Source organism: Dromiciops gliroides, chromosome 2, assembly GCF_019393635.1.
Source record: "Dromiciops gliroides isolate mDroGli1 chromosome 2, mDroGli1.pri, whole genome shotgun sequence".
Lineage (NCBI taxonomy): Eukaryota > Metazoa > Chordata > Mammalia > Microbiotheria > Microbiotheriidae > Dromiciops > Dromiciops gliroides.
The window spans coordinates 353,349,534-353,375,247 of NC_057862.1; the positions used below are offsets into that span (position 1 = coordinate 353,349,534).

General features: G+C 40.5%; 1 protein-coding gene across 1 annotated transcript; it reads left to right on the forward strand.

The window, feature by feature from the left end:
• Positions 1-4,851: 4,851 nt before the first annotated feature.
• LOC122738873 (serine protease inhibitor Kazal-type 1-like) lies at positions 4,852-22,482 on the forward strand. The gene is made up of 2 exons (XM_043980762.1): positions 4,852-4,906; positions 22,415-22,482. The coding sequence occupies exons 1-2, from the start codon at positions 4,852-4,854 to the stop codon at positions 22,480-22,482; spliced, it is 123 nt and encodes a 40-aa protein (XP_043836697.1).
• Positions 22,483-25,714: the final 3,232 nt, after the last annotated feature.

Here is a 25,714-nt window from a genome sequence, read left to right on the forward strand (position 1 = left end):
CTTGACACTTACTAGCTGTGTAACTCTGGGCAAGTCACTTAACCCTCATTGCCCCGCAAAAAAATAAAAAGAAAAACAAAACAAAAGAAAAACTTGAAACGATTAACAGCTTTAGCAAAGTCTCAAGATGTAAAAAAATCACATAAATCAGCAGCATTTCTATACATGACCAACAAATCTCAGAAGCAAAAGATAGAATGAGAAATGCCATTTAAAATAACAGTAGACAATAGAAAATATTTGGGAGTCTACATGCCAAGATAAACCCAGGAACTTTATGAACAAAATAAGAAAACACTTTTCTCACAAATAAAATCAGATCTAAACAACTGGAAATATATCATCTGCTCATGGATAGGCCAAGCTAATATAATAAAAATGACATTTCTACCTAAATTAATTTACTTATTCAGTGCCATAACAATCAGACTACTGAAAGTTATTTGGTAGAGCTAGAAAAAATAATAATAAATTCATCTGGAAGAAAAAAAAGTCAAGAATATCAAGAGAACTGGGGTAGCTAGGTGGCACAGTAGATAGAGTACTGGCCCTGGAGTCAGGAGGACCTGAGTTCAAATCCGGTCTCAGACACTTGACACTTACTAGCTGTGTGACCCTGGGCAAGTCACTTAATCCCAACTGCCTCACAAAAAGCAAAAACAAAACAAACAAAATAAACTTATGGGGCAGCTAGGTGGCACAGTGGATAGAGCACTGCCCCTGGAGTCAGGAGTACCTGGGTTCAAATCCGGCCTCAGACACTTAACACTTATTAGCTGTGTGACCCTGGACAAGTAGCTTAACCACAATTGCCTCACTAAAAAAAAAAAAATATCAAGGGAACTAAAGAAAAAAAATGCAGATGAAGGTAGCTAGCCATAACAAATCAAAACCTATAGTATAAAGCAGCAGTCATCAAAACTATTTGGTACTGGCTAAGAAATAGAGTGGTAGATCAGTGGAATAGATTAAGCACAGGAGAAATGATAGAAAGGACTCTAGTGATCTACTTTTTGATAAACCTGAAGACTTCAGCTTCTGGGATAAGAACTCAATATTTAACAAAAACTTCTGGGAAAACTGGAAGATAGTATGGCAAAAACTAGGCATAGATCAACATCATACACCACATACCAAAATAATGTCAAAAAGGATACATGATTTAAACATAATGGGCAATACCATAGGCAAATTAGCAGAGGAATGAGTAGTTTACCTCTCAAATATATGGAGAGGAGAAGAATTTATGACAAAACAAGAGAGAGAGAGAATTTTATGAAATTCAAAATGAATGATTTTGATTACATTAAATTAAAAAAGTTTTGTACAAACAGAAGCAATGCAGCCAAGATTAGAAGGAAAGCAGGAATCTGGGAAACAATTTTTTCCAGCCAACGTTTCTGATAAAGGCCTCATTTCTAAAGTACAAAGGGAACTGTTGAAATATTTTGTTAAGTAGGGCTAATTTTGGGGGGCTAAACTATGGATGACTAATCTGGGGACTTTTGACTATTTGGCTATCTGACTGTGTTTAATTTAATATGGGCCGTTTATAAAGTTCTGCTCCACTACCAAATTGATAAGCACAGGATTAAGAAGCCTCTTAACTAAATAATCCTAGCAGAGTTTATTTATGAGATACTATTGAAAATTAAGAATACAGGGAAATAAAGTGTACAACCTGACTGCTTTCCTGCTGTCTCTTTCCACTGAGTCTCTTTCCCATCTGCTGCACTTCGAACTTCTTGAATACAATAAGGGCCTTAGCCGCCTCTGGCCTCAGGGCACGTTACACTTTCCCTGGTTTGTATTAAGGCCTGTAACCTTCTGTCTGTCTGCTCTGTCAGTTTGCCCTTCGGCCTCTCTTTTGCCTGCTTCTAGTCCTTCTCATCTTCTCCTGCGTCCTTGTAGCCCAGTCTCTAGTCTCCAATCTTTGCCGTCTCCTCAGCCACCCCTTGACCTCTTCTTGTCTGTCCGAACCCTTGAGTCTTGTCTATCTATCCATCCTCAGCCCATCCTCTAGTCTGTCCTTGCTCCTTTTCTATCTAGTCTGTCTCCCCACCTCCTGTCTCACTCCCAGGTCTATATATACCTTTTCTTCTCTCCACTCAAATCTCGGGGCTTCCTTCGCCCCCACAGACCAAGCTAATCCACCAGCCAGAGCTGCAGCTGGGAGGGGGGGAGGGGGGAGGAGGGCGGTGTGCTCTTGAGCCTCATGCCTCAGCACAGGCTATCTTTCAGATAGCTCCGCTTAGGTCAGAGGGAGCTGGGGGCTTTGTTTTTTCCCCCAGCTGTCTGACCTGGCGTCCTGTATAGTCCACGGGGCTTTTTCGCTCAGCTAAAGCTGAGGAGGAGGGGGAGAGAGACCCTGAGGGCCTAAGGCTTTCTAATCTCAGCCTAAAGGTAGGGTCCCCAAATCAAAATAAATTTCCACAGAACTAAATCAAATGTATAAGAATACAAGTCATTCTCCAATTGAGAAATGGTCAAAGTTTATGAATAGGCAGTTTTCAGATGAAGAAATCAAAGCTATCAATTGCCATATTAAAAAAAAATGTTCTAAATCACTATTGATTAAAGAAATGCAAATAAAAACAGCTCTGAGGTACCACCTCACACCTATCAGATTGGCTAATATGACAAAAATGGAAAAAAATAAATGTTGGAGAAGCTGTGGAAAAATTGCAACATTAATGCATTGTTGGTGGAGTTGGGAACTGATCTAGCCATTCTGAAGAGCAATTTGAAAGTGTGCCTAAAGGGATATGGGGCTGTACATACCTTTTGACCAGGTAATACCACTACTGGGTCTCAATCCCAAAGAGAGAAAGTTGTGGTATATGATTATGATAGAATGCTATTGTGCTGTAAGAAATGATGATCAGGCATATTTCAGAATAACCTGGAAAGACTTAAATGAACTGATACTGAGTGAAATGAGCAGAACCAGGAGAAGATTGTACACAATAATAGCTACATTGTGCAATGATCAACTATGATAGACTTAGCTCCTCTCAACAATACAATGATCTGAGACAATTCCAAAGGATTCATGATGGAAAATACTCTTCACATTCAGTAAAAAAGAGTTGCCGATTCTAAATGCAGATTGAATTATACTATTTCTACTCTTTTTTATTTTTTTCATTTTTTTCCTTTTGTTCTGATTCTTCTTTCACAATATGACTAATGCAGAAATGTTTAATGTGATCATACATATATAACCTACATCAGATTGCATTCTGTCTTGGGGAGGGAAGGAGAGAAAGGAGGGAGGGAGAAAAATTTCGAACTCAAAATCCTATAAAAACAAAAGTTGAAAATTATCCTTACATATAGCTGGAAAAAATAAATACAATTAAGACTGGAAAAAAAAAGGAGAAATCCTCTATTCTAATGAAGAAGAAAAGGAAAAAAGCTGCCTAAAGAGAATAATGAGACTGCTTAAAATCATGTAAATAAATAAAGTACATAGTAGTTCAAATATTAAGTGCACAAAGAAATTATTGAGCAATTAAATTTTTTTAAAATATAGACATAATAATGATGATGATGATTTTGGGGCGTTTTGGGGCTATAAAAGGATGGAAAAGAAGAGCCAAGAAGTGACATGGCTCCTTATACATAAGAGGGGACAATGATAATGGAAAGGAGGTGTATTTGCTCAGTTGTTATTTTGGTCCTATTTTCCTTGATGAAAATGATCTCAGGACGGGGGCGGGGGAAGGTAACATGTGGTGGAAACCCAAGATCAGGGAGGAAATGGTAAAATAGGACCTAACTTCCCTCACTGAGTTCATATCACTCCACCTAGAAAAACAATTCCCAGCATAGAGATGAACCAGAAGAAAAGGAAAAAAATCACTAAAAAACAAACTAAAACAAGTATGCTTCAAACTCCATTCAGACTCCAAAGTTCTTTCTCTGCATGTGGAGAGCATTTTTCATCATGAGTCTTTTGTAATTGTCTGGGATCACTGAATTGCTGAAAAAAGCTTAGTCAATCACAATTCATCATCTCACAATGTTGCTGTTAAATTTTCCAATCTTCTCCTGGTTCTGCCCACTTCACTCTGCATCAGTTCTTTTAAGTCTTTCCATGTTTTTCTTAAATCCACCTGCTCATCATGTCTTAGAGCATAAGAGTATTCCATTATTTCCATATACCACATGCTGTTCAACCATTCTCTGATTAATAGGTAACCCTTCAATTTCCAATTCTGTCCTTCCACAAAAAGAGCTGCTACAAATATTATTGTACAAATGGGTCCTTTCCCCCTTTTTATGATCTCTTTGGGATACAGGCCCAGTAGTGGTAGTGTGAGATCAAAGAGAATGTAGAGTTTTATAGCCCTGTGAGTAGAGTTCCAAATAGCTCTCCAGGTGAGATTATAAGAACACAGACAATCACAAATGGGAGCAAGACTGGATAAAAGCACACACCGCAAGGGGAGAGAACAGGAACACAAACACAAGGGAGAAGGGGTTGCACATGACTGAAGAAGTGAAAGGTTGGGGGTTGAGGGTAAAGACATTAAAATATTTACTCACCAAATAGTGGGGGTGAGGGAGGAGGAGGACATAATTCACCTACAGGTCTAGGAACACACACAGAAGAGAAGATGGGGGTTGGGTGGGGGCAGGGAAGGTGGAATTGGACTGGTCCAGAGGAAGGTTCATCTCTAGGCCAGCTGGGCAGAAGGGAAGAGGCCTGGTGTGAGAGCATGATGTAATACAGCAGGTGGAGCCCATGGCCCCTACATAAGACAACCTTCCAGGCTTCTATGAATTCAGGACACCTTCCCTCTCTTGAAATCTTTCAGCTTCAGCTAGAGGTAAAGAAGGCTGATTATGAGGCCTCTTGGCATAATCCTGCTGCTCTCCCTGGCTCTGTACTGCTTTGTGGGTAAGTTTCTCCTTAGGAACATTGCTTTCACACTGGAGCCAGTAGCCCTCATAGCCCTTCATCCAGAGCCCAATTTGACTTTATCTGCACCCTTCTAGGAGTTTGTCAAGGATCATGTACAGGGACTAAATGCTGGTGATACAGCTGCAAAAAGAAAGCTGCTGAGGCTAGAAGCTTTCTCTACAACCATGCTGTGTGGGAGGGAACAGAAGTAGTGTTAGTCTTGCTTTACAGAGGAGAAAACAGATACCAGAAAGGGCACCTGACCATACAACTAGCCATTTGGAGACCCCACCCTTGAACACAGGTTTTGTAGCCATGTAAGAAACAGGTAAACTGAGGCACAACTCCTTGTCTAGTGCAAAACAGGAAGGCCATTTTATTATGACCTTGCAAGAAAGGACACACATCTCCAAAGAAGTTGTGCAAAGCATGCTCGTTGTAGTGAGCCTTAAATTACGTCCCTAAGCAAATATTCTCTCCCCTATTTTGCCATTTATCGGGCTACTCTGGATGCACATTCTTCTTGACACTCCTAAACTTGATTTTTACCAATCATATAAAATTCTCTTACCCTCTTATTCTCTCTCAAACCCACTTCCCCTCAACAATTTTGGAAATTTTAAAAAATTCATCATATTCACCCTTCTCCTGGTCTTGAAGGTATTACCCTTGTAGGATTGTAAGGGTTAAACATTAGTCACTTTAAACAGGCAACAAAGCATATTTTGATGGAATTATCAAATAAAAAGGAGGAAAAGGAGGAAAAGAAGGAAGGTTCAGTTCCATAGGAACCCAGAAAGGAGAGAATGCCTAGGATATTGAGTGCTCAACATGGTGAGAGTTTCACAAAGAGATCAAGATGGATAAGGACTGAGAGGACAGTGAATTTAGCACTTAGGAGATTATTGGTAACCTTTGAGAGAATAATGATTATCCAGGCACATCAGGAATGTTCTCATTTATGTGACTGCTCAGTTTCCTTTCCTTGAAAGGCACGTCCTTCCTATGTCTATCTGTCATAATACCAATTCCAAAACCAAACTCCTCCAAGAAGTCTTTGCCTTTAACCCATTGCTTAATGGATTTTTCCATTGTATTATATTACATTATATATATATATATATATATATTTTTTTTTTTTGAGGGGCAATGAGGGTTAAGCGACTTGCCCAGGTCACACAGTTAGTAAGTGTCAAGTGTCTGAGACCAGCTTTGAATCAGGTCCTCCTGATGGTGGTCTAAACACTGGGCCACCTAGCTGTGCCTTGTTTTCTATTATTTTTATTGGTATCTTTTCTCCTAGTTAGATCTCTTGTCTTATTTCTATTTGTATACCATTTTAGTTTCTCCAACATTAGACTCTCAATAAACCTTGATTAAATTTTTTAAAAGAATATAGAACAGAGGATGTAGAATATGGGGTACAGAACATAGGGTGCAGAACAGAAACTCTTAGAGCTGAAAGTGACCTTTGAACACTAAACATCAAACGTCAGGACTGGAAGAGAACCCTTAGATTATTTAGTCCAACTGAAAGGAAAGTGAAATGAAGTGACAGAAAGAGACTTGTTTAAGGTCACACAGTGACTGAGTAGCACATAGGACCAACCCCCAGGGCTTCTGATCCCTGGAGCCAAGAATTTCTAAGTGAAATAAAGGGTGGAAAAACACCTATGTCTTTGTTCAGTTGACTGGACTTTTGTCTAATTCTGCCACATTTCAGGAGGCAGGGGCTTGTGGGAAGACCAGTGTGGTGGCATCAGGCAGGCTGCAGAGATAGAGAAGGGTGGGTGGAGGGGCTGTGGCTGGAATCTGGAATCCTCTGGCTCCCTTTTTCTCCCTCCCCCAGCCCCAAAGTATCTCTCTTACAAACAAGGCAAACCTAACCTTGTCAAACTTTGTTTCCTAGATACTGCTCGACATAAAAAAAAAGACTACAAAGTAAGAAGCGCTTCTGCTTTATCATTCTAACACATCTCCCATGCCAGGGTGAAGGGACCATTGATGCACACAGTCCATTCAGCATTCACCACCTAAGGGCATTCAGGCACCATTAAAGAGCTAAGGGCATTCAACACCAAAATGGCGCCATTCTTTGGCTGAGATCAAGTTACTGAACCTTAAGCAAGTCACTTCCTCTTTCTGGGCCTCAGCTTCCTTCACAGTTAAATGAAGAGATCATAGAAGATGATCTCTGACATTCCATGTCCTATGTTCTGGTCTCCCTTACAACCCTATATACTCTGACATTCTGCATTATGTATTCTGAAGTCCCTTCCAGCTCTAAGATTTCATGTTCTATTCTCTGAGATGGCATATCCTATGTTCTTATCTCCCTTCTAGCTCTGTCTTCTGTGTTCTATGTTCTTACATTCTGTGTTTGGTATGCTAGGTCCCTTCCAGCTGTAACATTTCATGATTTGAGTGCTGACATTCCATGTCCTATGTCCTGGGCTCTCTTCCAAGTCTATCTGCTCTGTTTTATGTTCCAACATATCAGGTTCTGGATTCTGAGGTCTATTCCAGCTTTGACATTCTGTGTTCTAGGTTCTAAGCAGGCTTCTAGCTCTATCATTCTGTGTTCTTTTTTTTAAGTTCCTTGCAGCTCTGAGTCTTCTACAATATTTAATCTATCTCCCAGCTCTCCTGTTGTAAGATTCAAAGACATTCTGAATAATGAATCAAACCTCAGTGCTTGTTTTATCAGTGATCATTTCAGTGTCTTTTCTGATTGTTAAAAGATGCTTATTGATTAAAAACAAAACAAAAATTAAAAAGAAGTATCCAGGAAAGCTTGTCAGAAAGGAATAGAGTAGCCCAAACTATGGGACTCAGAGGATTTCTCTGCATCAGCTATAAGTAATCAGTGCTAGACTTCTCTCCACTCACCTACTTTCAGATTGATCATGGGGTAGCTGCCACTCAAAGTCTCCATCTCTGCAGTGCTTTCCACTTCATAATGTGATTGCCACATATTGCCTCACTTGGACCTCACAAAAGTCTCCCAAGGGAGTGAGAGCAAGGGTTATTTATTTCATTTTACGAAAAAGAAGACTGAGGCCCCAAAAGGGAGTATTATAAAATACTATTTGGAAATTATATTAGGTCCCACTTAGTCCTATCTTTTCATTTATAGATAGTGGAGAGAAATTATACTGATGGAATTCTGAGTTACATTAGGAGGCATCTTGTCCAGAACAAAAGAAGTGATAGTCCTATGACACTCTGCTCCAATCAGACCCCAACTACCACATTTATTATATCCCTCATGGGCAACCTGTATTAGGAAAGGCATTGTTCAACTGCAGCAAGAATGCAAGGATGAGTAAGGTTGCTGTTAGGACAGAAGATTATGCCCTCTGAAGAGCATGTAAAGAATTGTGAATATTAACCTGGGGAAGAGTAGATTTAAAGGAAACATGATTGCTGAAGGGTTGTCATGTAGAAAGTGATTCACTTGAGTTTGTTCAGATCCAGGAATATGAAGAAGTAAGATTCTCTCTCCAGAGAAGTAAGATTAATGAAGGGCACCTACAAAGAGGCAGATCTTGGCTCAGTGTAAGGAAGGGTTAGGGATTGACAATTCCAACTGTACTAAAGGGAAATAGACTGCCTTGGAAGGGACAGAGCTGCCCATCAGAGGAAGCCTTTGAGCAGAGGCTGGACAACCCTTTCTAAGATGTTGTAGCAGAGAATGCCTTTTAGGAATAATGGGACTATTTCTCTTCTGAGATTCCATCATTTTGCCAAGTGCCTTGGCAAAGGTCACTTGGCCAGACTGAGACATACACCCAAGTCATTTGATTCTTCATATACTCCAACAATTCAGTTCAACTCAACATGCCAGGTAAGAAGAAACATGACATATGCATAGAGAGCAGGCCTTGGAATTAGGAAGACATAAGTTCTAGCCCAGTATCTGTCACATCCTGTCTATGTGACTCTGAATATGTCACTTAAGCTTGTGGCAACCTCAATAAACCAATATTATAATTAACTCTTACAGATCAATTATGGATGTGCATGGATAAAGGGTGTTTTCTCACCAAAAGGTCCATGTACAAATGAAATTATTAGTGCCTCCCACCCCAACCTGAGAAAGAAGTGTCAGGCACTGTGGCAGGCTATGGGAAAAACAAAGACAAAAACAAAAACCATGCTGGAATTGAAAGAAGTCAAATTGGACCTTATACAGATAAGTGTAACTCCAGAATCCATTAAAGTGAATACAAAGCACCTTCTGGAAGAAGAGGGGCACTAAATGAGAAGTCAATGAAGGGCTGATTTAGAAGATTCTACATGAGTTGAGCCTGGAAGGGAGGTGGGGATGACAAAACAGGGTGAGGAAGGAGGGCATTTCTGGCCCTGGGAGCAGCCTTTGCAAAGATATGGAGGCTCTGGAGAGAGAATGGAGATCCTGGGGAACACCAGGCAGACCATAGGCAGGGAACTCTATTGACCTGACCAAGTGGTCATCTATTGTCAGAGAAGCTCCACACCAAATTCTCCATGGCAGCCTTGTGTGTACAGATGCTCTTTACTAAAGATATCCATAAGCACAGCAGGGGTGTTCAAGCAAAGGCTGAATGAATTTTTATCAGGTACCTTATAGAGGGGAATCCCTGTTAAATAGTGGATTGTGCTACAAGTCTACCTTCTACAGGAAACTTCTTCCCATCCCCCTTATTTCTGCCTTCCCTCTGTTGCATATTTCGATTTTGTCTGTTATATAGTTTGGATCAAATATCTTGCTGTTTTTGAGTCATTTTCAGTCATGTCCAACTCTTCGGGACCCCTTTTTGGGGTTTCCTTGGCAAAGATCGTGGAGCATTTGGACATTTCCTTCTCCAGTTCATGTTACAGGGGAAGAAACTGAGATAAATTAAGTGACGCATAAAAGGATTACAAAGTTAATAATTGTCTGTGGCTGTATTTGAACTCAAGTCTTCCTGACTCCAGGCCACTTAACCACTATGCCCCCTAACTATAATTGGTTGTACGTTACCTCCCCCGTTGGCCTGTTGATGGTGTCTTTCTATCCACAAGCAGGCTTGTCTTCCCACCCTTTGATGGCAGGGACTGTCTTTTACCATTCTTTGTATGCTCAGTGCTGAGTATACTGCCTGGCACATAACAGGTGCTTAATAAATGTTTTTTCACTGATTGGCTCAGTGGCTGGTACAGATTACTCCCAGCTCCAAAGTTCTGAGCATGTGGGTTTCTATGATATAACAGAAAAATTGATCTGTGCTTGTTACTCTTCTAGGGTTTGGTATTTATATATGTTCAATGCCTGAACATGTATAAGCATAGCCATGTCTGTGGCTCTGATGGAATGACTTACATCACTCCATGTGAAGTGCGTGTGCAAAATTTGTAAGTACCACCAAGACTTTCTTTAGGGACAACATTTTAAAGCTCAGTGTGTCCATTTCCTTAAACTTGGATTTTGAGGGGACCTCATAGGTGATCTAATCCAGAATTTGTAAATTTGGATCCCCAGCCCATCCCCCAGAAAACAGGTCAGTGGAAAAACTTCATGAAGTCCATGAACTTGGATAAGAAAAAAATTATATCTTTATTTTCAATTATTTCAAATGGAAATTTCTCATTTTCTACAATTAAAAAAGTAGGGAACGGGGCAGCTAGGTGGCACAGTGGATAAAGCACCGGCCCTGGATTCAGGAGTACCTGAGTTCAAATCCGGCCTCAGACACTTGATACTTGCTAGCTGTGTGACCCTGGGCAAGTCACTTAACCCTCATTGCCCCACCAAAAAAAAAAAAAGTAGGGAACAAAATGATAGGTGATCTGTGAGCTTTGCCAAAGTGGCAAACAGGTTCACACCTCTCTCTCTCTCTCTCTCTCTCTCTCTCTCTCTCTCTCTCTCTCTCTCTCTCTCTCTCTCTCTCTTTCTCTCTCCTTCTCACAGACCCACATACACACACACACACACACACACACACACAGATTTTTTAAAAAACCTGATCTAGTCCAAAACCTTCCTTTGACAGAGATCATGAGGAAGAAGATACTGACTTGCCCAAGGCCTCCCAGGTCATAACTTAGAGAAATGGTATTCAACCCTAGCTCTACTAGCAACTGATCCTGTGCTCTTTCTACTATACGACAATGACTCTAAGTACTTGCATCTGTCTAGATGGGAACAAGTTCTACACAGTCAGCTGGGTCAAAGGGACAGTGAGAGAAGAGTGGAGATAATGGAAATTGGGGCACCATTATAATTTTGTCAAGGAAGAGAGTACAATGGACAGTGAAGAGTCTCTCATAAAGTATTCTCTTAAGTACATTTTAAAACATGGAAGGAGAGGAGGAATTATCCTAGTCTTGGAGCCTGTAAACTTGGGATCTAGGCCTAACTCAGCTGTGATATTGCTCCATGATCTGGCCAGGTCAATTAAATTCTGTATGGTTAGGTTTCCCCTTCTGTCACATGGAGGATTTGGACCAGATGGTCTTTAACTCCCCTTACTTTTTTTTTTTTTTTGGCGAGGCAATTGGGATTAAGTGACTTGCCCAGGGTCACACAGCTAGTAAGTGTTAAGTGTCCGAGGACAGATTTGAACTCAGGTCCTCCTGAATCTAGGGCTGGTGCTATTATCCACTGCGCCACCTAGCTGTCCCATTAACTTCCCTTACTTGAACTACTATACAGAATCAGAGGTTTGCATCTATATTCCTCTTAGCAGCAGCTCAAGGAGTATTAGCCAGTGTTCTGCACAGGTTAAGTGTACAGGGGTTAGGGCATGGCCTACAAGTCAAAGCCCATGGACTTCAACTCTGATTCCCCCTTTACCGACATTTCCACTGGCCAAGATTTGCTACATTCCTTTTCCTCAAGGGTTCTCAACACTCTAGCTGGAGACACTAGACACATACACTTGAAATAATAGAGGAATCAGGAGGGCTAAATAGCAAGGTGTGTACTCATAGCTTCATTGTTAGTTAATCTCCTTCATGTACTCTGAATCTCAGCCCAACTGACTTATTTGCTGTTCCCTACAACATGGAATTCCATCTCTTCCCTTGTGCCTTTGCACAGGACATACCCTATGTCTGAATGCCATCCCTCCACACTTCTGCCTCTTGGACTCCCCAGCTCCATCAAGGCTTTTTTTCAGTTATGACCTACTGCAAGTAGTAGGTGATTTTTCTTAATCCTCCCAGTTGTTGAGTCATTCTCCCCATTGCTCCAAACAATTAGTTGGTGATTACTCAAATAAATTGAGCTTCTTGAGGGCAAAGATTGTTCTATTTTTGTGTTTCGTTTTTTTATCCCTAGTGCCTAGCACACAGCAGGGGCTTGATAAATGCTCCCTAAATTGAATTAAATCAAATTTGAAACACTCCTCAAAGTATAGAACACCTGATCTGGAAGGGACCTTATAGACTATGCAGGCCAGCTACTCTATTGCAAAGAAGAGACTGAATTAACCAGGGAAGATAATTTACTTGCCCAAGGTCACACAGATCATTAGCAAAAGAGCTATAATGCAAATCAGATCCCCAGTTTGCTATTCACTGCTCTTTCCTAAGGGCTACCAAATCTGCCCTCAGACACTTGCTAACTGTGTGTCAGTTTTCTCATCTGTAAAATGAGCTGGAGCAGGAAATGGCAAACCACTCCAATTGTTGTTTTTCCATCTCTCTCAAAGAGGACCAGTATCTTTGCCAAGATCGCTCCAAATGGGCTGACCAAGAGTCAGACATGACACAAAGAGTGAAGAACCATCACACCAACAAAGGAGTTCAAAGCAGGGAGATGTCAGTGACTTGTGGAGGAACAAGGGAGGTGGAGACCATGAGACTTGAAGAATGAATATAATTTGAACCAAGTTAAGGAAAGGGGAGGGCCTTCCATACCAAAGGAACAACTTGATGAGAGGGCCAAGGGAGGGCTTATGCCTGGTCAGACTATGGAATCTGAGTCCTAAGGCTGAGATTGATGATTAAGGTTTACATTTCTTCCCTGTATAGGACACATTTCCAAATTATCTTGCAACTTTACCCTGGCTTTGTCCCCCATCACAGGCCTCTTCCTTATTAAGGGCTGGGAGAGTTGGGAACTGACCAAAGCTGATATGCCATTTTGGTCCCATTTCCTGGGCCTGACTTAGTATTTTGTGACATTCCATGTGGCTGATGTTGTCCACCCATTTACAAATGTTGCTGAGGTGAACTTGGCCTGGCTAAGTTGTTGACATGAACTTAAATCTTTATCATCATGAGGGGCCACAAACAAAAATCATGTGACCTGGATTTTCAGAAAACCAACAGGTTCCAAGGTAAAATCATAAACTCATAGATATAGACTGTCAGGGCTGGAAATGACTTTAGAATATAGAGTTTAGAATGTACCTATACCTTAAAATTGTATTTTCCCATTGAGTAGAATCTCAAGGAAAGTTCTGTATAAAGACCTAAATCAAGGATCCTTATTTTTTTTTTGGTCATGAATCCTTTAGCTCCCTGGTGAAACCCTTCTCAGAATCATGTTTTTAAAAGCATAAAACAGGAGACAGGATTACAAGGGAATTGGAAATAGTAAACAAAATAAAAACAAAGAAAACATTAACAGACTCCAGGTAAAGAACTCTTAGCTGGACTTTTACTGACTACCCTGTCCAGATTCAGGGTGATGAAAATGTTATGCTACATTATACATCAAAAGTAAGCCATTTATACTCCCTGAGCAAATTTGGTTCTATGATCTTCGATGTTAAGTTTTATGTGTAACTTTTTTTTTTAACAAAAAAAAGAGTAGATTGTGCATAGGGCAGAAGGAATAATCAAGGTGATTAAACTGAAGGGGAGCCGGGTTCTAGCATAGAACTCCATTTAATTCATGTGGCAATGAGGAGTCCTGGGGGAAAGAGGATAGGAAGAATGGAGGGATTCTGAGGCACTTATTAGTAATAGCTATGGTACCCACAATGTGCAAGGTAATGTGCCAATCACTTTACAATTATTACGTCATTTGATCCTCATAAAATCGTTGGGAGGAATGTGCTATTATTCTTCATTTTGAAGATCAGGAAACCGAGGCAGACAGAGATTAAGTGACTTGCAGAGGGTCACAAAGCTAGTAATTGTCTGAAGTTGGATTTGAACTCAGATCCTCCAGACTTCAGGCTCTCTACTTCTATCACCTGTGCTTCCTAGCTGCACTTGAATTTATCCAGACATAAAAGATCATTGTTGTTTTCAATCTCTGGGTATGTAAAAGCCAGAGAACAGAAAAGAAAGGGTGTTAGTGAGAAAATCATAGAGGAGGGGATATTATTCACTGCCTTTCAATATGGGGAGGATTGTTGAGGTAGGAAGGATGTACTTTGTTCTTCTTAGCCCTAAAAGGCAGAAACTAGCAATGAGCAGAAATTGCCAAGAGGCCGATTTTGGTCCAAAAGAAGTTTCTGACAAAAAAGAATCTGGCCATGAAACAACTGACATTGAGATGCTCTTTGCTCTAGGTTTCCTTCCAACTTTTACATTCTGTGTTCTAAGGTTCCTCCCTGTTCTATTGTTCTATCTTGTCCTTGTTCTAATGACTTTCTGGGTGGAGTTTTCTTTCTCACTTCAAGGTCTAGATTTTTGTACTAGTGTGACTCACAGGCCTCTGTTTTTTCATGTCTTCTACAGCCATACAGGATATAATGTCCAGATCGTAAAATATAAGAAATGCTGAGGAACCAAAAGACCCTGAGGTCCTGAGGGGAGAGCCCCATGGCTGGCCACCTTGATTCTTTAATAAATTTATGAAGTTGATTGCTATTCTTTAGGTGATTCCTTGTGAAAAATATGTTGGAGAAAGTATGGCATTGTGGATAGAGGACTGGCTTCTGGGTCAGTACATATCCTGTACCTAACCCCTACTGTCTGTGTGACATATCACCTCTCAGTCTCTTAAGCAACTCTCCAAGAACATAACACACAGAGCTTACTTTCTTACATTGATAAAAAGAGGTATTCCCCAGAAGCTCCATATAATGATCAAAACATAGTTCTGATTCAAAAAAGAAGAAGAAGAAAATAATGGCCAAGATCTAGAGGAGAGGTTAGGAACAGGGGCTAGTAACCACTCTAATTCCTTATATTTGTATAGGGGCAGCTAGGTGGTGCAGTGGATAAAGCACTGGCCCTGGATTCAGGAGGACCTGAGTTCAAATCCGACCTCAGACACTTGACACTTACTAGCTGTGTGACCCTGGGCAAGTCGCTTAACCCTCATTGCCCCTCCAAAAACAAACAAAAAACATTTGTATAGGGCTTTAAAATTATCAAGACAACTATAGTAGTTTATGCCATGCAATGCTTGCTACAACCCACTATGTAGCATAAATATTCTCATCATCATTTTATAAGTAGGAATTCCAAAGGTTAAAAGAAGTGACTTGTCCAGAGTCACACCTTAAGTTAATGAAAGAGCCAGGATAAGAATACAGCTCTTCTGACTGCCAGCCCAAGACTCTTTATATTGCATTACATTGACTTTCAGCATGACCTGCAGGATGGGGAGATGACAGGATCCTAGTAGTTTAGAAATGCAAAGGATGTTACTGACCATTTATTCACATCCCTTCCTTTTATGTTAAATAGTCATTTTGCAAGTAAAAGACCAGAGAGGTTCAGTGATTTGTCCAAGATCAGATACTGGTACAAAGTCAAGATTCAAACTCTGATGGTCTGTCTCCAAATCCATTGTTCTTTCCATTGTGTCACCCTGTCAATAAGGACACTATGATTACAGGAAAGGGCTGATTTCTCCTCCCTGACTCCCATGAAAGCTGCATTGCATATTAAAAAGAAACACTCATTAGAGGAAATCCAAGAACAGAAGGGAGAAAACATGATGGAGAGCCTTCTGGTAGGGATCAATGAAGGAGATAAAACAGAAGAGATGTTGTCACACAAGAAGAATAGAGGAAAGAGGGCCAGAAGATGATAGATAAAGAGTTCAGGACACAAAGTCCAAATACAGCATGCACCTACACTACAACAACAAAGAAGGGCTTCAGTGGATTCTCTGAGCACCCCCAGGAGCTCCTTCTAAGCCCACATCAGAGCAGCTGACACATTCCTGACTTGCTGTGAATAATCATTTCATTTTCCCAAAGGTTCATTTCTAAGTTCAAGGCAGACAGAGGCACAGCTCATGCTAATGGGAACTTGCCACACAGAAGTTAATTAAGAGCAAAAACAAAGACCATAGTGAAGGGCATGTGCCAGTCTCTTGTGAAGCCACCCAAGTCCAGGCCTGTCTCCTCATTATGCCATGGAGTAGCAAGGCAGGATGTTCCACTAGGATCTGGCCAGCTCAGGCAGGACTGATAACTAACTCATCACAAGTGCCCTCTGCCCTTACCTAAGGCACCTTTGCCAACAAATGAAATAGTCAGAGGTGTTTTACAAATCTAATACCCAATATTGCTATCACTATGAATCTTAACCATCTAAACCAGAAATTAGCAGTCAAAGAACACATAGAGCAAGGCCTCAGTTCTTCAGGGCTCACAGCAAACTCCTCCATAAAGTGGCTCTAGTGGCCCTGGCTATTTTGGTCAGTCTGTTTTCCTCATCTTCCCCTGGTCATAAGGACCAAATGTGACCAGACTGGCTCCGGGGAAGAAGCAATGATAAGGACACCTATTCTGTACCTGATGCTGAAACATGGAGACAGACACTGGTTATTGAAGGAGAAAAGACATGTGAGATTTAAAATTGGATATTAGATCATAAATCTCCCCTCTTTAACCTTTCCCTTAATTTATCTCCCAGACTAGTAAATGGAAGAAGCTTCTGGTTTTCTAGATGGAGCTTTTTTCCTGCTCTGCTGGTCTCCTGACTGCGCTGCACAGGCAGCGCTTGCTCTCGCGCTTTCCTGGGGACTCTGGTGGAGAGTGGAGCTAGAAATGTGCTCTCCCTTTAATAGATAGGAATCTAGGCCTTTCTCTTTCTTTACCAAATTCTTATTCTCCTTAATAAATGCTTAAAAGTCTAACTCTTGCTAAAGCTTATAATTTAATGGGGACCACTCATTAGATATTTTAGACAGTTTAGCTAGAATTTTAGCCCTTAACAGACAGGAGTCTTTTCTTGGGAGTAAGTTACTGCTCCATCAGAGTTTGTGACTCTAGAGAGAGAATATGGATATTATTTGACACACACTCGAGTTTGGGGGAGGGCAGATGTCAGAGAATGCATACTTCAAATCTGCCCTCAAACACTTCATAGCTGTGTGACCCTGGGCAAGTCACTTAACCCTGTGTGTCCCCATTTCCTCAGCTACTACAAAATGAGCTGGAGGAGGAAATGACAAACCACTCCAGAGATTGCAAATATATATAACCTAAGTATAGAAAATGATAATAATAGTTAAGGTGTTTACTATAAGCCAGGCTCTATTCTTAATGCTATACAATTATTATCTGATTTGATCCTCAAAACAATCCAGGGGTTGGGGGGATAGGTGCTATTATTATCCCCTTTTTATAAATGAGGAAACTGAGGCAAACCAAGGTTAAGAAACTTACCCAGGGTCACACAGCTAAAAAGTGTCTGACCATAGATTTGAACTCAGGAAGATGAGTCTTACTGACTCCAGGTCAAAAACAACAAAACAGTAACTCCAATCTGGAGATTTCTGAGGTGGAAATACTCATACAAAAACAATAACAGTCACTTTTCCAAGTCAGTTAGAGCTGGCTCTGGCACATGCAAGCCTAACTTTCAGCTATGGTGGGTTCAAGAGGGCTTCCTTTCCCAAACTGAAAGTCTCTGTGCAAAATATTGAACAGAATAGGATGGAGGGAAACAGTTAACAATAGTAATCATGAAAAAGAGAAAAGGGGGAAAAGTGTTCAAAAAATATTTAAGCAACTCTGTGATAGCTAAGAATTGGGAATCAAGGGAATGTCTATCAATTGAGGAATGACTGAAGAAGCTGTGGTATATGATTGTAGTGGAATGGTATTGTGCTATAGAAAATGACAAACAGGATGATACCAGAAAAATCTGGAAAGACTCATATGAACTAATGTATAGCGAAGTGAACAGAACTGGGAGGACATTGTACATAGTGACAGCAGTATTGTTTGATGAGCAATTCTGAATTACTTAACCACTCAGCAATACAATGATCCAAGACAATTCCAAGGGACTGATGATGAAGCATACTATCCACCCCCATAGAAAGAAATGATAAAAAGAGCACTTGTGAATTGTACATATATAACCTGTTTGATGTCTTATGGAGGGGGTAAGAAAGGAAGGGAGGGAGAAAAAAATGGAACTCTAAATCTTATGAAAATGGATTTTGAAAACTACCCTTACATGTAACTGGAAAAAATAAAATAAATGTTTATTGAAAAGAAAAAAAAAAAAGATAAGACCAATGCATTACTGAGCAACAAACAGATGATTCTGAACAAGCTGAAAATTGCTTTAATTTCCATTTCATTGGTGGTGAAATCACCCATTTCATTTTTGATACTGGTAATTTGGTTTTCTTCTTTCTTTGTTTTAATCAAATTAACCAATGGTTTATCTATTTTCTTGTTTTTTTTTTTTTCATAAAACCAGCTCTTAGTTTTATTGAATAATTCTATAGTTTTCTTACTTTCAATTTTAGACAACAAAACTATACTAGTGGGGGATCTGAACCTTCCCCCTTCAAAAATAGATAAATCTAACCACAAAAAAATAAAGAAGAAGTTAAAGAGGTAAATAGAATGTTAGAAAAGTTAGATATGATACATATCTGGAGAAAATTGAATGGGGATAGAAAGGAATATGCCTTTTTCTCAGTGGTATATGGCACATATGAAAAAATTTAGCATGTATTAGGTCACAAAAACCTCATGGTCAAAGGCAGAAAGGCAAAAATAGTAAATGCATCCTTCTCAGATCATGATGCAATAAAATTTACATGTAATAAAGAGCCATGGAAAGGTAGACTGAAAATTAATTGGAAACTAAATAATTTCATTCTAAAGAATGAGTGGGTCAAACAACAAATCATAGAAACAATCAATAACTTCATCCAAGAGAATGACAATAATGAGACAACGTACAAAAATCCATGGGATGCAGCCAAAGCAGTGCTTAGGGGAAATTTTATATCTCTAAATGATTACATCAATAAAAAAGAGAAAGAAAAGATCAATGAATTGGTCATGAAACTTAAAAAGCTAGAAAAAGAACAAATTAAAAATCCCCAATTAAATACTAAATTAGAAATCCTGAAAATTAAAGGAGAAATTAATGAAATTGAAAGTAAGAAAACTATAGAATTAATCAAATTAATGCTTTAAAAAAAAGTCTAGGATGACTCTCAGGTTGTAAATCCAGCTGCCTCAAGGCATGGTGGTGTCTTTGATATGAATAGATACAGTTGGAAGGAGGGTACATTTTAGGACAATATTTTGGACAAGTTAAGACTTAGAATGCATGTGGGACATCGAGGATGGGGTGACCAGGGCACAGTACATGATGCAGGATTAGAACTCACATGAAAGACATGAGGAGTACTTTGTAGCACTATGAGTCATCTGCAAAAAGATTACAGTGGAATTATGAGTTGATCAAATCACTAAGCCAGAGAATGTTAAGAGAAAAGGGAAGAGAACCTATGACAAAGCCCTGGGGAATGTCTCTGTAAAGGTTTCAGGATATAGATGAAGAGGCAACAAAGCAGATTGTGATGGAGCTATCAAACAGAAAAGAGGGAAACCCAGAAGGAGCCATGCCATAGAAACCCAGAAAGGAGAGAATGCCTAGGATATTGGAACACTAAACAATGTTGAAAGTTTCAGAAAGAGATCAAGATGGATGGGGACTGAGAAAAGGTCCCTGAATTTAGCAGGTTGGAGATATTTAGCAACCTTTGAGAGAACAGTGATTATTCAGGTGCACCAGGAATGCTCTCATTTCTGTGACTGCTCAGTTTCCTTTGCTGTCTAATTCTACCTGTCACAAGACCAGTTCCAAAACCACAGTACTTCTTGAAGTCTTGCCCTTTCCCACATTAGTTAATGGGTTTCTCATTTCATTTTATTATTTGTATTTGTATCTTTTCTCCTGGGGAGGTCTCTTGTCTTATTTGTCTTTGTATCCCATTCTAGCTTCTCCAACATTATAGACTCTCAATAAACCTTCATTAAATTTTTAAAAGGCAGTGTGATGAGATAATGGGATTTAGCAGATACTCAAAGACCCACCTGGAGATTAATCTAGACTGATTGAATCAAGTGAGAGTGATTGACTGCTGATTAAGCCTACTTCAAGTTAATTGGATTGTAATCACACCTGGCTATCCCTTAAGAAGGTATTGTTCTCAGAAACTAGACTGTGAACTCAACTTGAGAACACCTTCAAAGCCAATGGATTTGGATGAAGCCAACCAATCAGCTTGAAGCAGTGTGTAAGGACTGCCTCTGTTCCAGATCTATAAAAAGCTTCCACAAACAGCTTGCTAGAGTGTTCCTGATTAAAGCAGGCTCGTGGAGGAGGACTTCAGGAAGAACCCAACCAGGCTGGAACTCTAGGCTAGACTGGAGTTGAAGCTTCTGATTTAAGGCGACCACAATTTAGATTTTAAATGTCACAGCAAAATCCAGAACAGAGGATGTAGACTATGGAACACAGAACATAAGGTGTAGAACAGAGACTATTAGAGCTGAAAGTGACCTTTGAACACCATACATCAAATGTCAGAACTGGAAGGGAACCCTTAGATGATCTAGTTCAACTGAAAGTGAAATGCAGTAGTGGAAAAGACTGGTCCAAGGTGACAGAGTGATTGAGTAGCACAGTTAGGACCAAGCCACAGTTGTCTTGATTCCTAGAGACAAGGATTTGTAACTGAAATAATGGATGGAAAAACATTTCTTTATTTGTTCAGTTGGCTGGAGTTTTGTCTAATTCTGGGGGCAGGGCATTGTGGGAAGACCAAGGTGATGGCATTTATTAAACCATTTCTATGTGCCAGGTAAGAAAAAACATGGCATATGCAGAGAGACCAGGCTTTGGAGTTAGGAAGACCTGTCTCTATCACATAATGTCTATAAGACCCAGAGCAAGTCATTTAACCTTGTGGTAACCCCATTAAACAAAAATTTTCATTAACTATTATAGAACACTTATAGATCTGAAAAGAGAAAAGGTGTTTTCTCACCAAGAGTTCCATGTACCAGTGAAATTATAAGTCCATCCCACCCCAACCCTTCAAAAAATGTCAGGCACTGTGCTAGGCCATGGGCAATACAAAGATGAAAAGACAAAGTCAGTACCTTCAAAGAAGTCATATTGGACCTTACACAGATAAGTGTAACTCCAGAATACATTCAAAGTGAATACAAAACACTTTCAGGAAGAAGAGGAGCACTAATAATGAGAAGTCAATGAAGGCCTCATGTGGAAAATTCTACTTGAGTTGAGCCTGGAAGGGAGGTGGGAATGACAAAACAGGGTGAGAAAGGAGGACATTTCAGGCCCTGGGAGCAGCCTTAGCAAAGATAAGAATGCTCTGGAGCTAGAATGGAGATCCTGGGGAACACCAGGCAGATCAGTTTGGAGGTGGGGCTCAACTGCAAATATCCCATAGGCAAGGAACTCTACTGGCCTAACCATGTGCTCATCTATTGTCAGAGAAACTCCACACCAGATTCTCCATGGCAGCCTTGTGTACACAGATGCCCTTTCCTAAGGGTATCCATAAACACAGCAGACAGAGGTGTTCAAGCCAAGGCTGGATGAATTTTTGTCAGGTACCTTGTAGAGGGAAAGTGCTATTAAATAGTGGTACCAGCTATATTCCCATCTTCTACAAGAAGCCCCTCCCCATGCCCCTTTATTCTGATGCCTCCCCTTTTTGCTTATTTCCATTTTATACTATATGGAGTTTGGATCTGATTTGTTGTTGTTGTGGAGTCATTTTCAGTCATTTCCAACTCTTTGGGACCCCTTTTGGGGTTTTCTTGGAAAAGATACTGGGCCACTTTGCTATCTCCTTCTCCAGCACATTTTACAGAGGAAGAAACTGAGGCAAACAAGGTTAAATGACTTGACCATGATTACACAACTAATAAGTCTCTGAGGCTGGATTTGAACTCAAGTCTTGCTGACTCCAGGCCTGGCGCTCTAACCACTATGCCACCTAACTCTCTATAATTGGTTGTATGTTACCTCCCCCATTGGCCTGTTGATGGCATCTTGCTATCCATAAGCAGGCTTGTCTCCCCACCCCTTGATGGCAGGGACTGTCTTTTACCTTTCTTTATATCCTCAGTGCTGAGCATACTGCCTGGAACATAAGAGGTGCTTAATGAATGTTTATTCACTGACTGACTCAATGGTTGGTACAGATCCCTCCCAGCTCCAAAGCTCTGAGCATGTGAGTTTCTATGATATAGCATGAGAATCAACCTGTTTTATTACTCTTCTAAGTTAACTGTGATAAGTATACAGCTAAATGCCCCAGAAACTAAGTTCCTGTCTGTGGCACTGATGGAATGACTTATGGCAATGAATGTGTGCTGTGTCTTGAAAATGAGTAAGTACCACCAGGACTTTCTTTAGGGATAACATTTTCAAGTTCAACGTGTTCATTTCCTTGAACTTGGAATTTGAAGGGACCTTAGACCTCATCTAATGAAAACGTTCTTTTTTTTCTTTTTTTTTTGCAGGGCAATGGGGGTTAAGTGACTTGCCCAGGGTCACACGGCTAGTAAGTGTCAAGTGTCTGAGGCTGGCTTTGAACTCAGGTATTCCTGAATCCAGGGGCGGTGCTTTATCCACTTCGCCATCTAGCTGCCCCCTAAATGAAGACATTCTTAACCATGGGTCTCCAGGTTTGCCTCCCTGCCAGCAAGTCAGTGGAAAAATTTCATGAGGTCCATGAACTTTGATAGGAAAAAAATTATATATTTATTTATACTAAACTCAAATCGAAATTTCTCATTTCCTAAAGTTATAGAAATAGGAAACAAAATGAAAAGGGGTCTGTACATTTTGACAAAATGGCAAACAGGTTCATTTCTGCCTATGTCTCTGTCTCTGTCTCACTCAGTCTCACTCAGTCTCACCGTCTCACCGTCTCTGTTCTCTGTCTCTGTTCTCTGTCTCTTTCTATCTGTCTCTTTCTGTCTGTCTGTCTGCTGTCTGTCTGTCTCTCTCACACACACACACATATACACACACACAAATTCAAAACAAAACCTTATCTAGTCCAAAACCTTCTGCTGGCAGAGACCATGAGAAGGAAGATACTGACTTGCCCAAAGCCTCCCAGATCATAACTCACTGAAATGGGATTCAACCCTAGTTCTGCTGGCACCTAATGCAGTGCTCTTTCTACTACATGATGATGCCTCTAAATACTTGCATCTGTCTAGATGGGAACAAGTTCCACACAGTCAGCTGGGTCAAAGGGACAGTGAGAGAAGGGTGGAGAACATGGAAAATGGGTCACCACTACCATTTTGTGAAAAAAGAGAGTACAGTGGACAGTGAGGAGTCTCTCATAAAGAATGGCCTTGGGTATATATATATATATATATATATATATATATATATATATATATATATATATATATATATATATATATATTTTTTAGTGAGGCAATTGGGGTTAAGTGACTTGCCCAGGGTCACACAGCTAGTAAGTGTTAAGTGTCTGAGGTCGGATTTGAACTCAGGTACTCCTGACTCCAGGGCCAGTGCTCTATCTACTGCGCCACCTAGCTGCCCCCCTTGGGTATATTTTACAACATGGAGTGGGAGGGAGAACAATCCTGGTCTTTGAGGCTTGAAAATTTGTATCTAGGCCTAATTCAGCTCTAATCTTACTGCATGATCTAGGACAAGTCACTGCCCTTCTGTAAGATTAGGTTTCCTTCTCTGTCAAATGGAGGATTTGGACCAGAAAGTCTTTAACTTCCCTTCCCTGAACTCCTAAATAGAGTCAGAGATTTGTGTCTATATTCCTCTGAATAGCAAATCAATGAGTGCTACCCTGAGGGGATGCTTCTGCACAGGTTAATAGTCCAGGGGTTAGGGCATGGCCTCCAAGTCAAAGCCCATTCACCTCAACTATGACTCCCCTCTACCACCATAATCACTGGCCAATCTTTGCTATATTCCTTTTCCTCAAGGGTTCTCAACACTCTAGCTGGAGACACCAGACACACACACTCCATATAATAGAGGAATCAGGAGGGCTAAATAGCCTGCTGTGTACTCATAGCTTCATTGGTAGTTAATCTCCTTCATGCACTCTGAATCTCAGCCCAACTGACTTATTTGCTGCTCCCTATACATAGAATTCCATCTCCTCCCTTTGTGCCTTTGCACAGGACATACCCTATGTCTGAATGCCATCCCTCCACACTTCTGCCTCTTGGACTCCCCAGTTCCGTCAAGGCTCTTTTTCAGTTTTGACCTACTGCAAGTAGTAGGTGATTTTTCCCAATCCTCCCAGTTGTAGAGTCATTCTCCCCATTGCCCCAATCAATTACTTGGTGATTACTAAAATAGATTGAGCTTCTTGAGGGCAAAGATTGTTCTATTTTTGCTTTTTGGTTTTTATCCCTAGTGCCTAGCACACAGCAGGGGCCTAATAAATGTTTCCTAAATTGAATTAAATCAAATCTGAAACACTCCTCAAGGTATAGAACACCTGATCTGGAAGGGACCTTATAGACTATGCAAGCCAACTACTGTATTGCAAAGAAGAGACTGAATTAACAAGGGAAGATAATTTCCTTGCACAAGGTCATATAGGTCATTAGCAAAAGAGCTATAATGCAAATCAGATCCACAATTTGCTATTCACTGCTCTTTCCTAAGGGCTACCAAACCTGCCCTCAGACACTGCCTAGCTGTGTGTCTCTGGGAATGTCCCTTAAGCCTGTTTGCCTCAGTTTTCTCATCTGTAAAATGAGCTGGAGCAGGAAATGGCAAACCACTCCAGTTGCTGTTGTTTGGCCCTCTTTCTCAAAGAGGACCAGTATCTTTGCTAAAAAAGCTCTAAATGGGGGCAGCTAGGTGGCACAGTGGATAGAGCACCGGCCCTGGAGTCAGGACTACCTGAGTTCAAATCCGACCTCAGACACTTAACACTTACTAGCTGTGTGACCCTGGGCAAGTCACTTAATCCCAATTGCCTCACTAAAAAAAAAAAACAAAAAAAAAAAACCTCTAAATGGGCTGACCAAGAGTCAGACATGACAGAAAGAGTGAAGAACAATCACACTAACAAAGGAGTTCAAAGCAGGGAGATGTCAGTGACTTGTGGAGGAGCAAGGGAGGTGGAGACCATGAAACTTGAAGAATGAATATAATTTGGACCAATTTAATGAAGGTGAAGGACCTTTCATACCAAGGGAACAACTAGATGAGAGGGCCAGGGGAGGGTTTGTGCCTGGTGAGATTATGGAATCTGAGGGCTAAGGCTGAGATTCAGGATTAAGATTTACATTTCTTCCCTGCACAGGACACATTTCCAAATTATCCTGCAACTTTATCCCAATTTTGTTACCCCATCAGAGGCCTCCTCCTTATTAGGGACTGGAAGAGTTGGGAAATGCTCAATTCTGATACACCACATTAGTCCCAGACTTGTGTCCCTCAGTGTGAGGTATTATGAAGAGCCCCCATTTCCTAGGCCTGACTTGGTATCTTGAGACATTACAGGTGGCTAATGGTTTTGATAAAGGGTTGGGACATATCGAGGAATTAAAGGATTATTAAAGTTTAAACTGGTCAACTAGCTATCATGATGGACACACC

Coding starts and splice junctions, on each gene's coding strand:
- LOC122738873 (XM_043980762.1), top strand. CDS start 4,852: ATGAGGCCTCTTGGCATAATCCTGCTGCTCTCCCTGGCTCTGTACTGC. Junction 4,907..22,414: donor GGCTCTGTACTGCTTTGTGG/GTAAGTTTCTCC, acceptor CCAGAAACTAAG/TTCCTGTCTGTGGCACTGAT.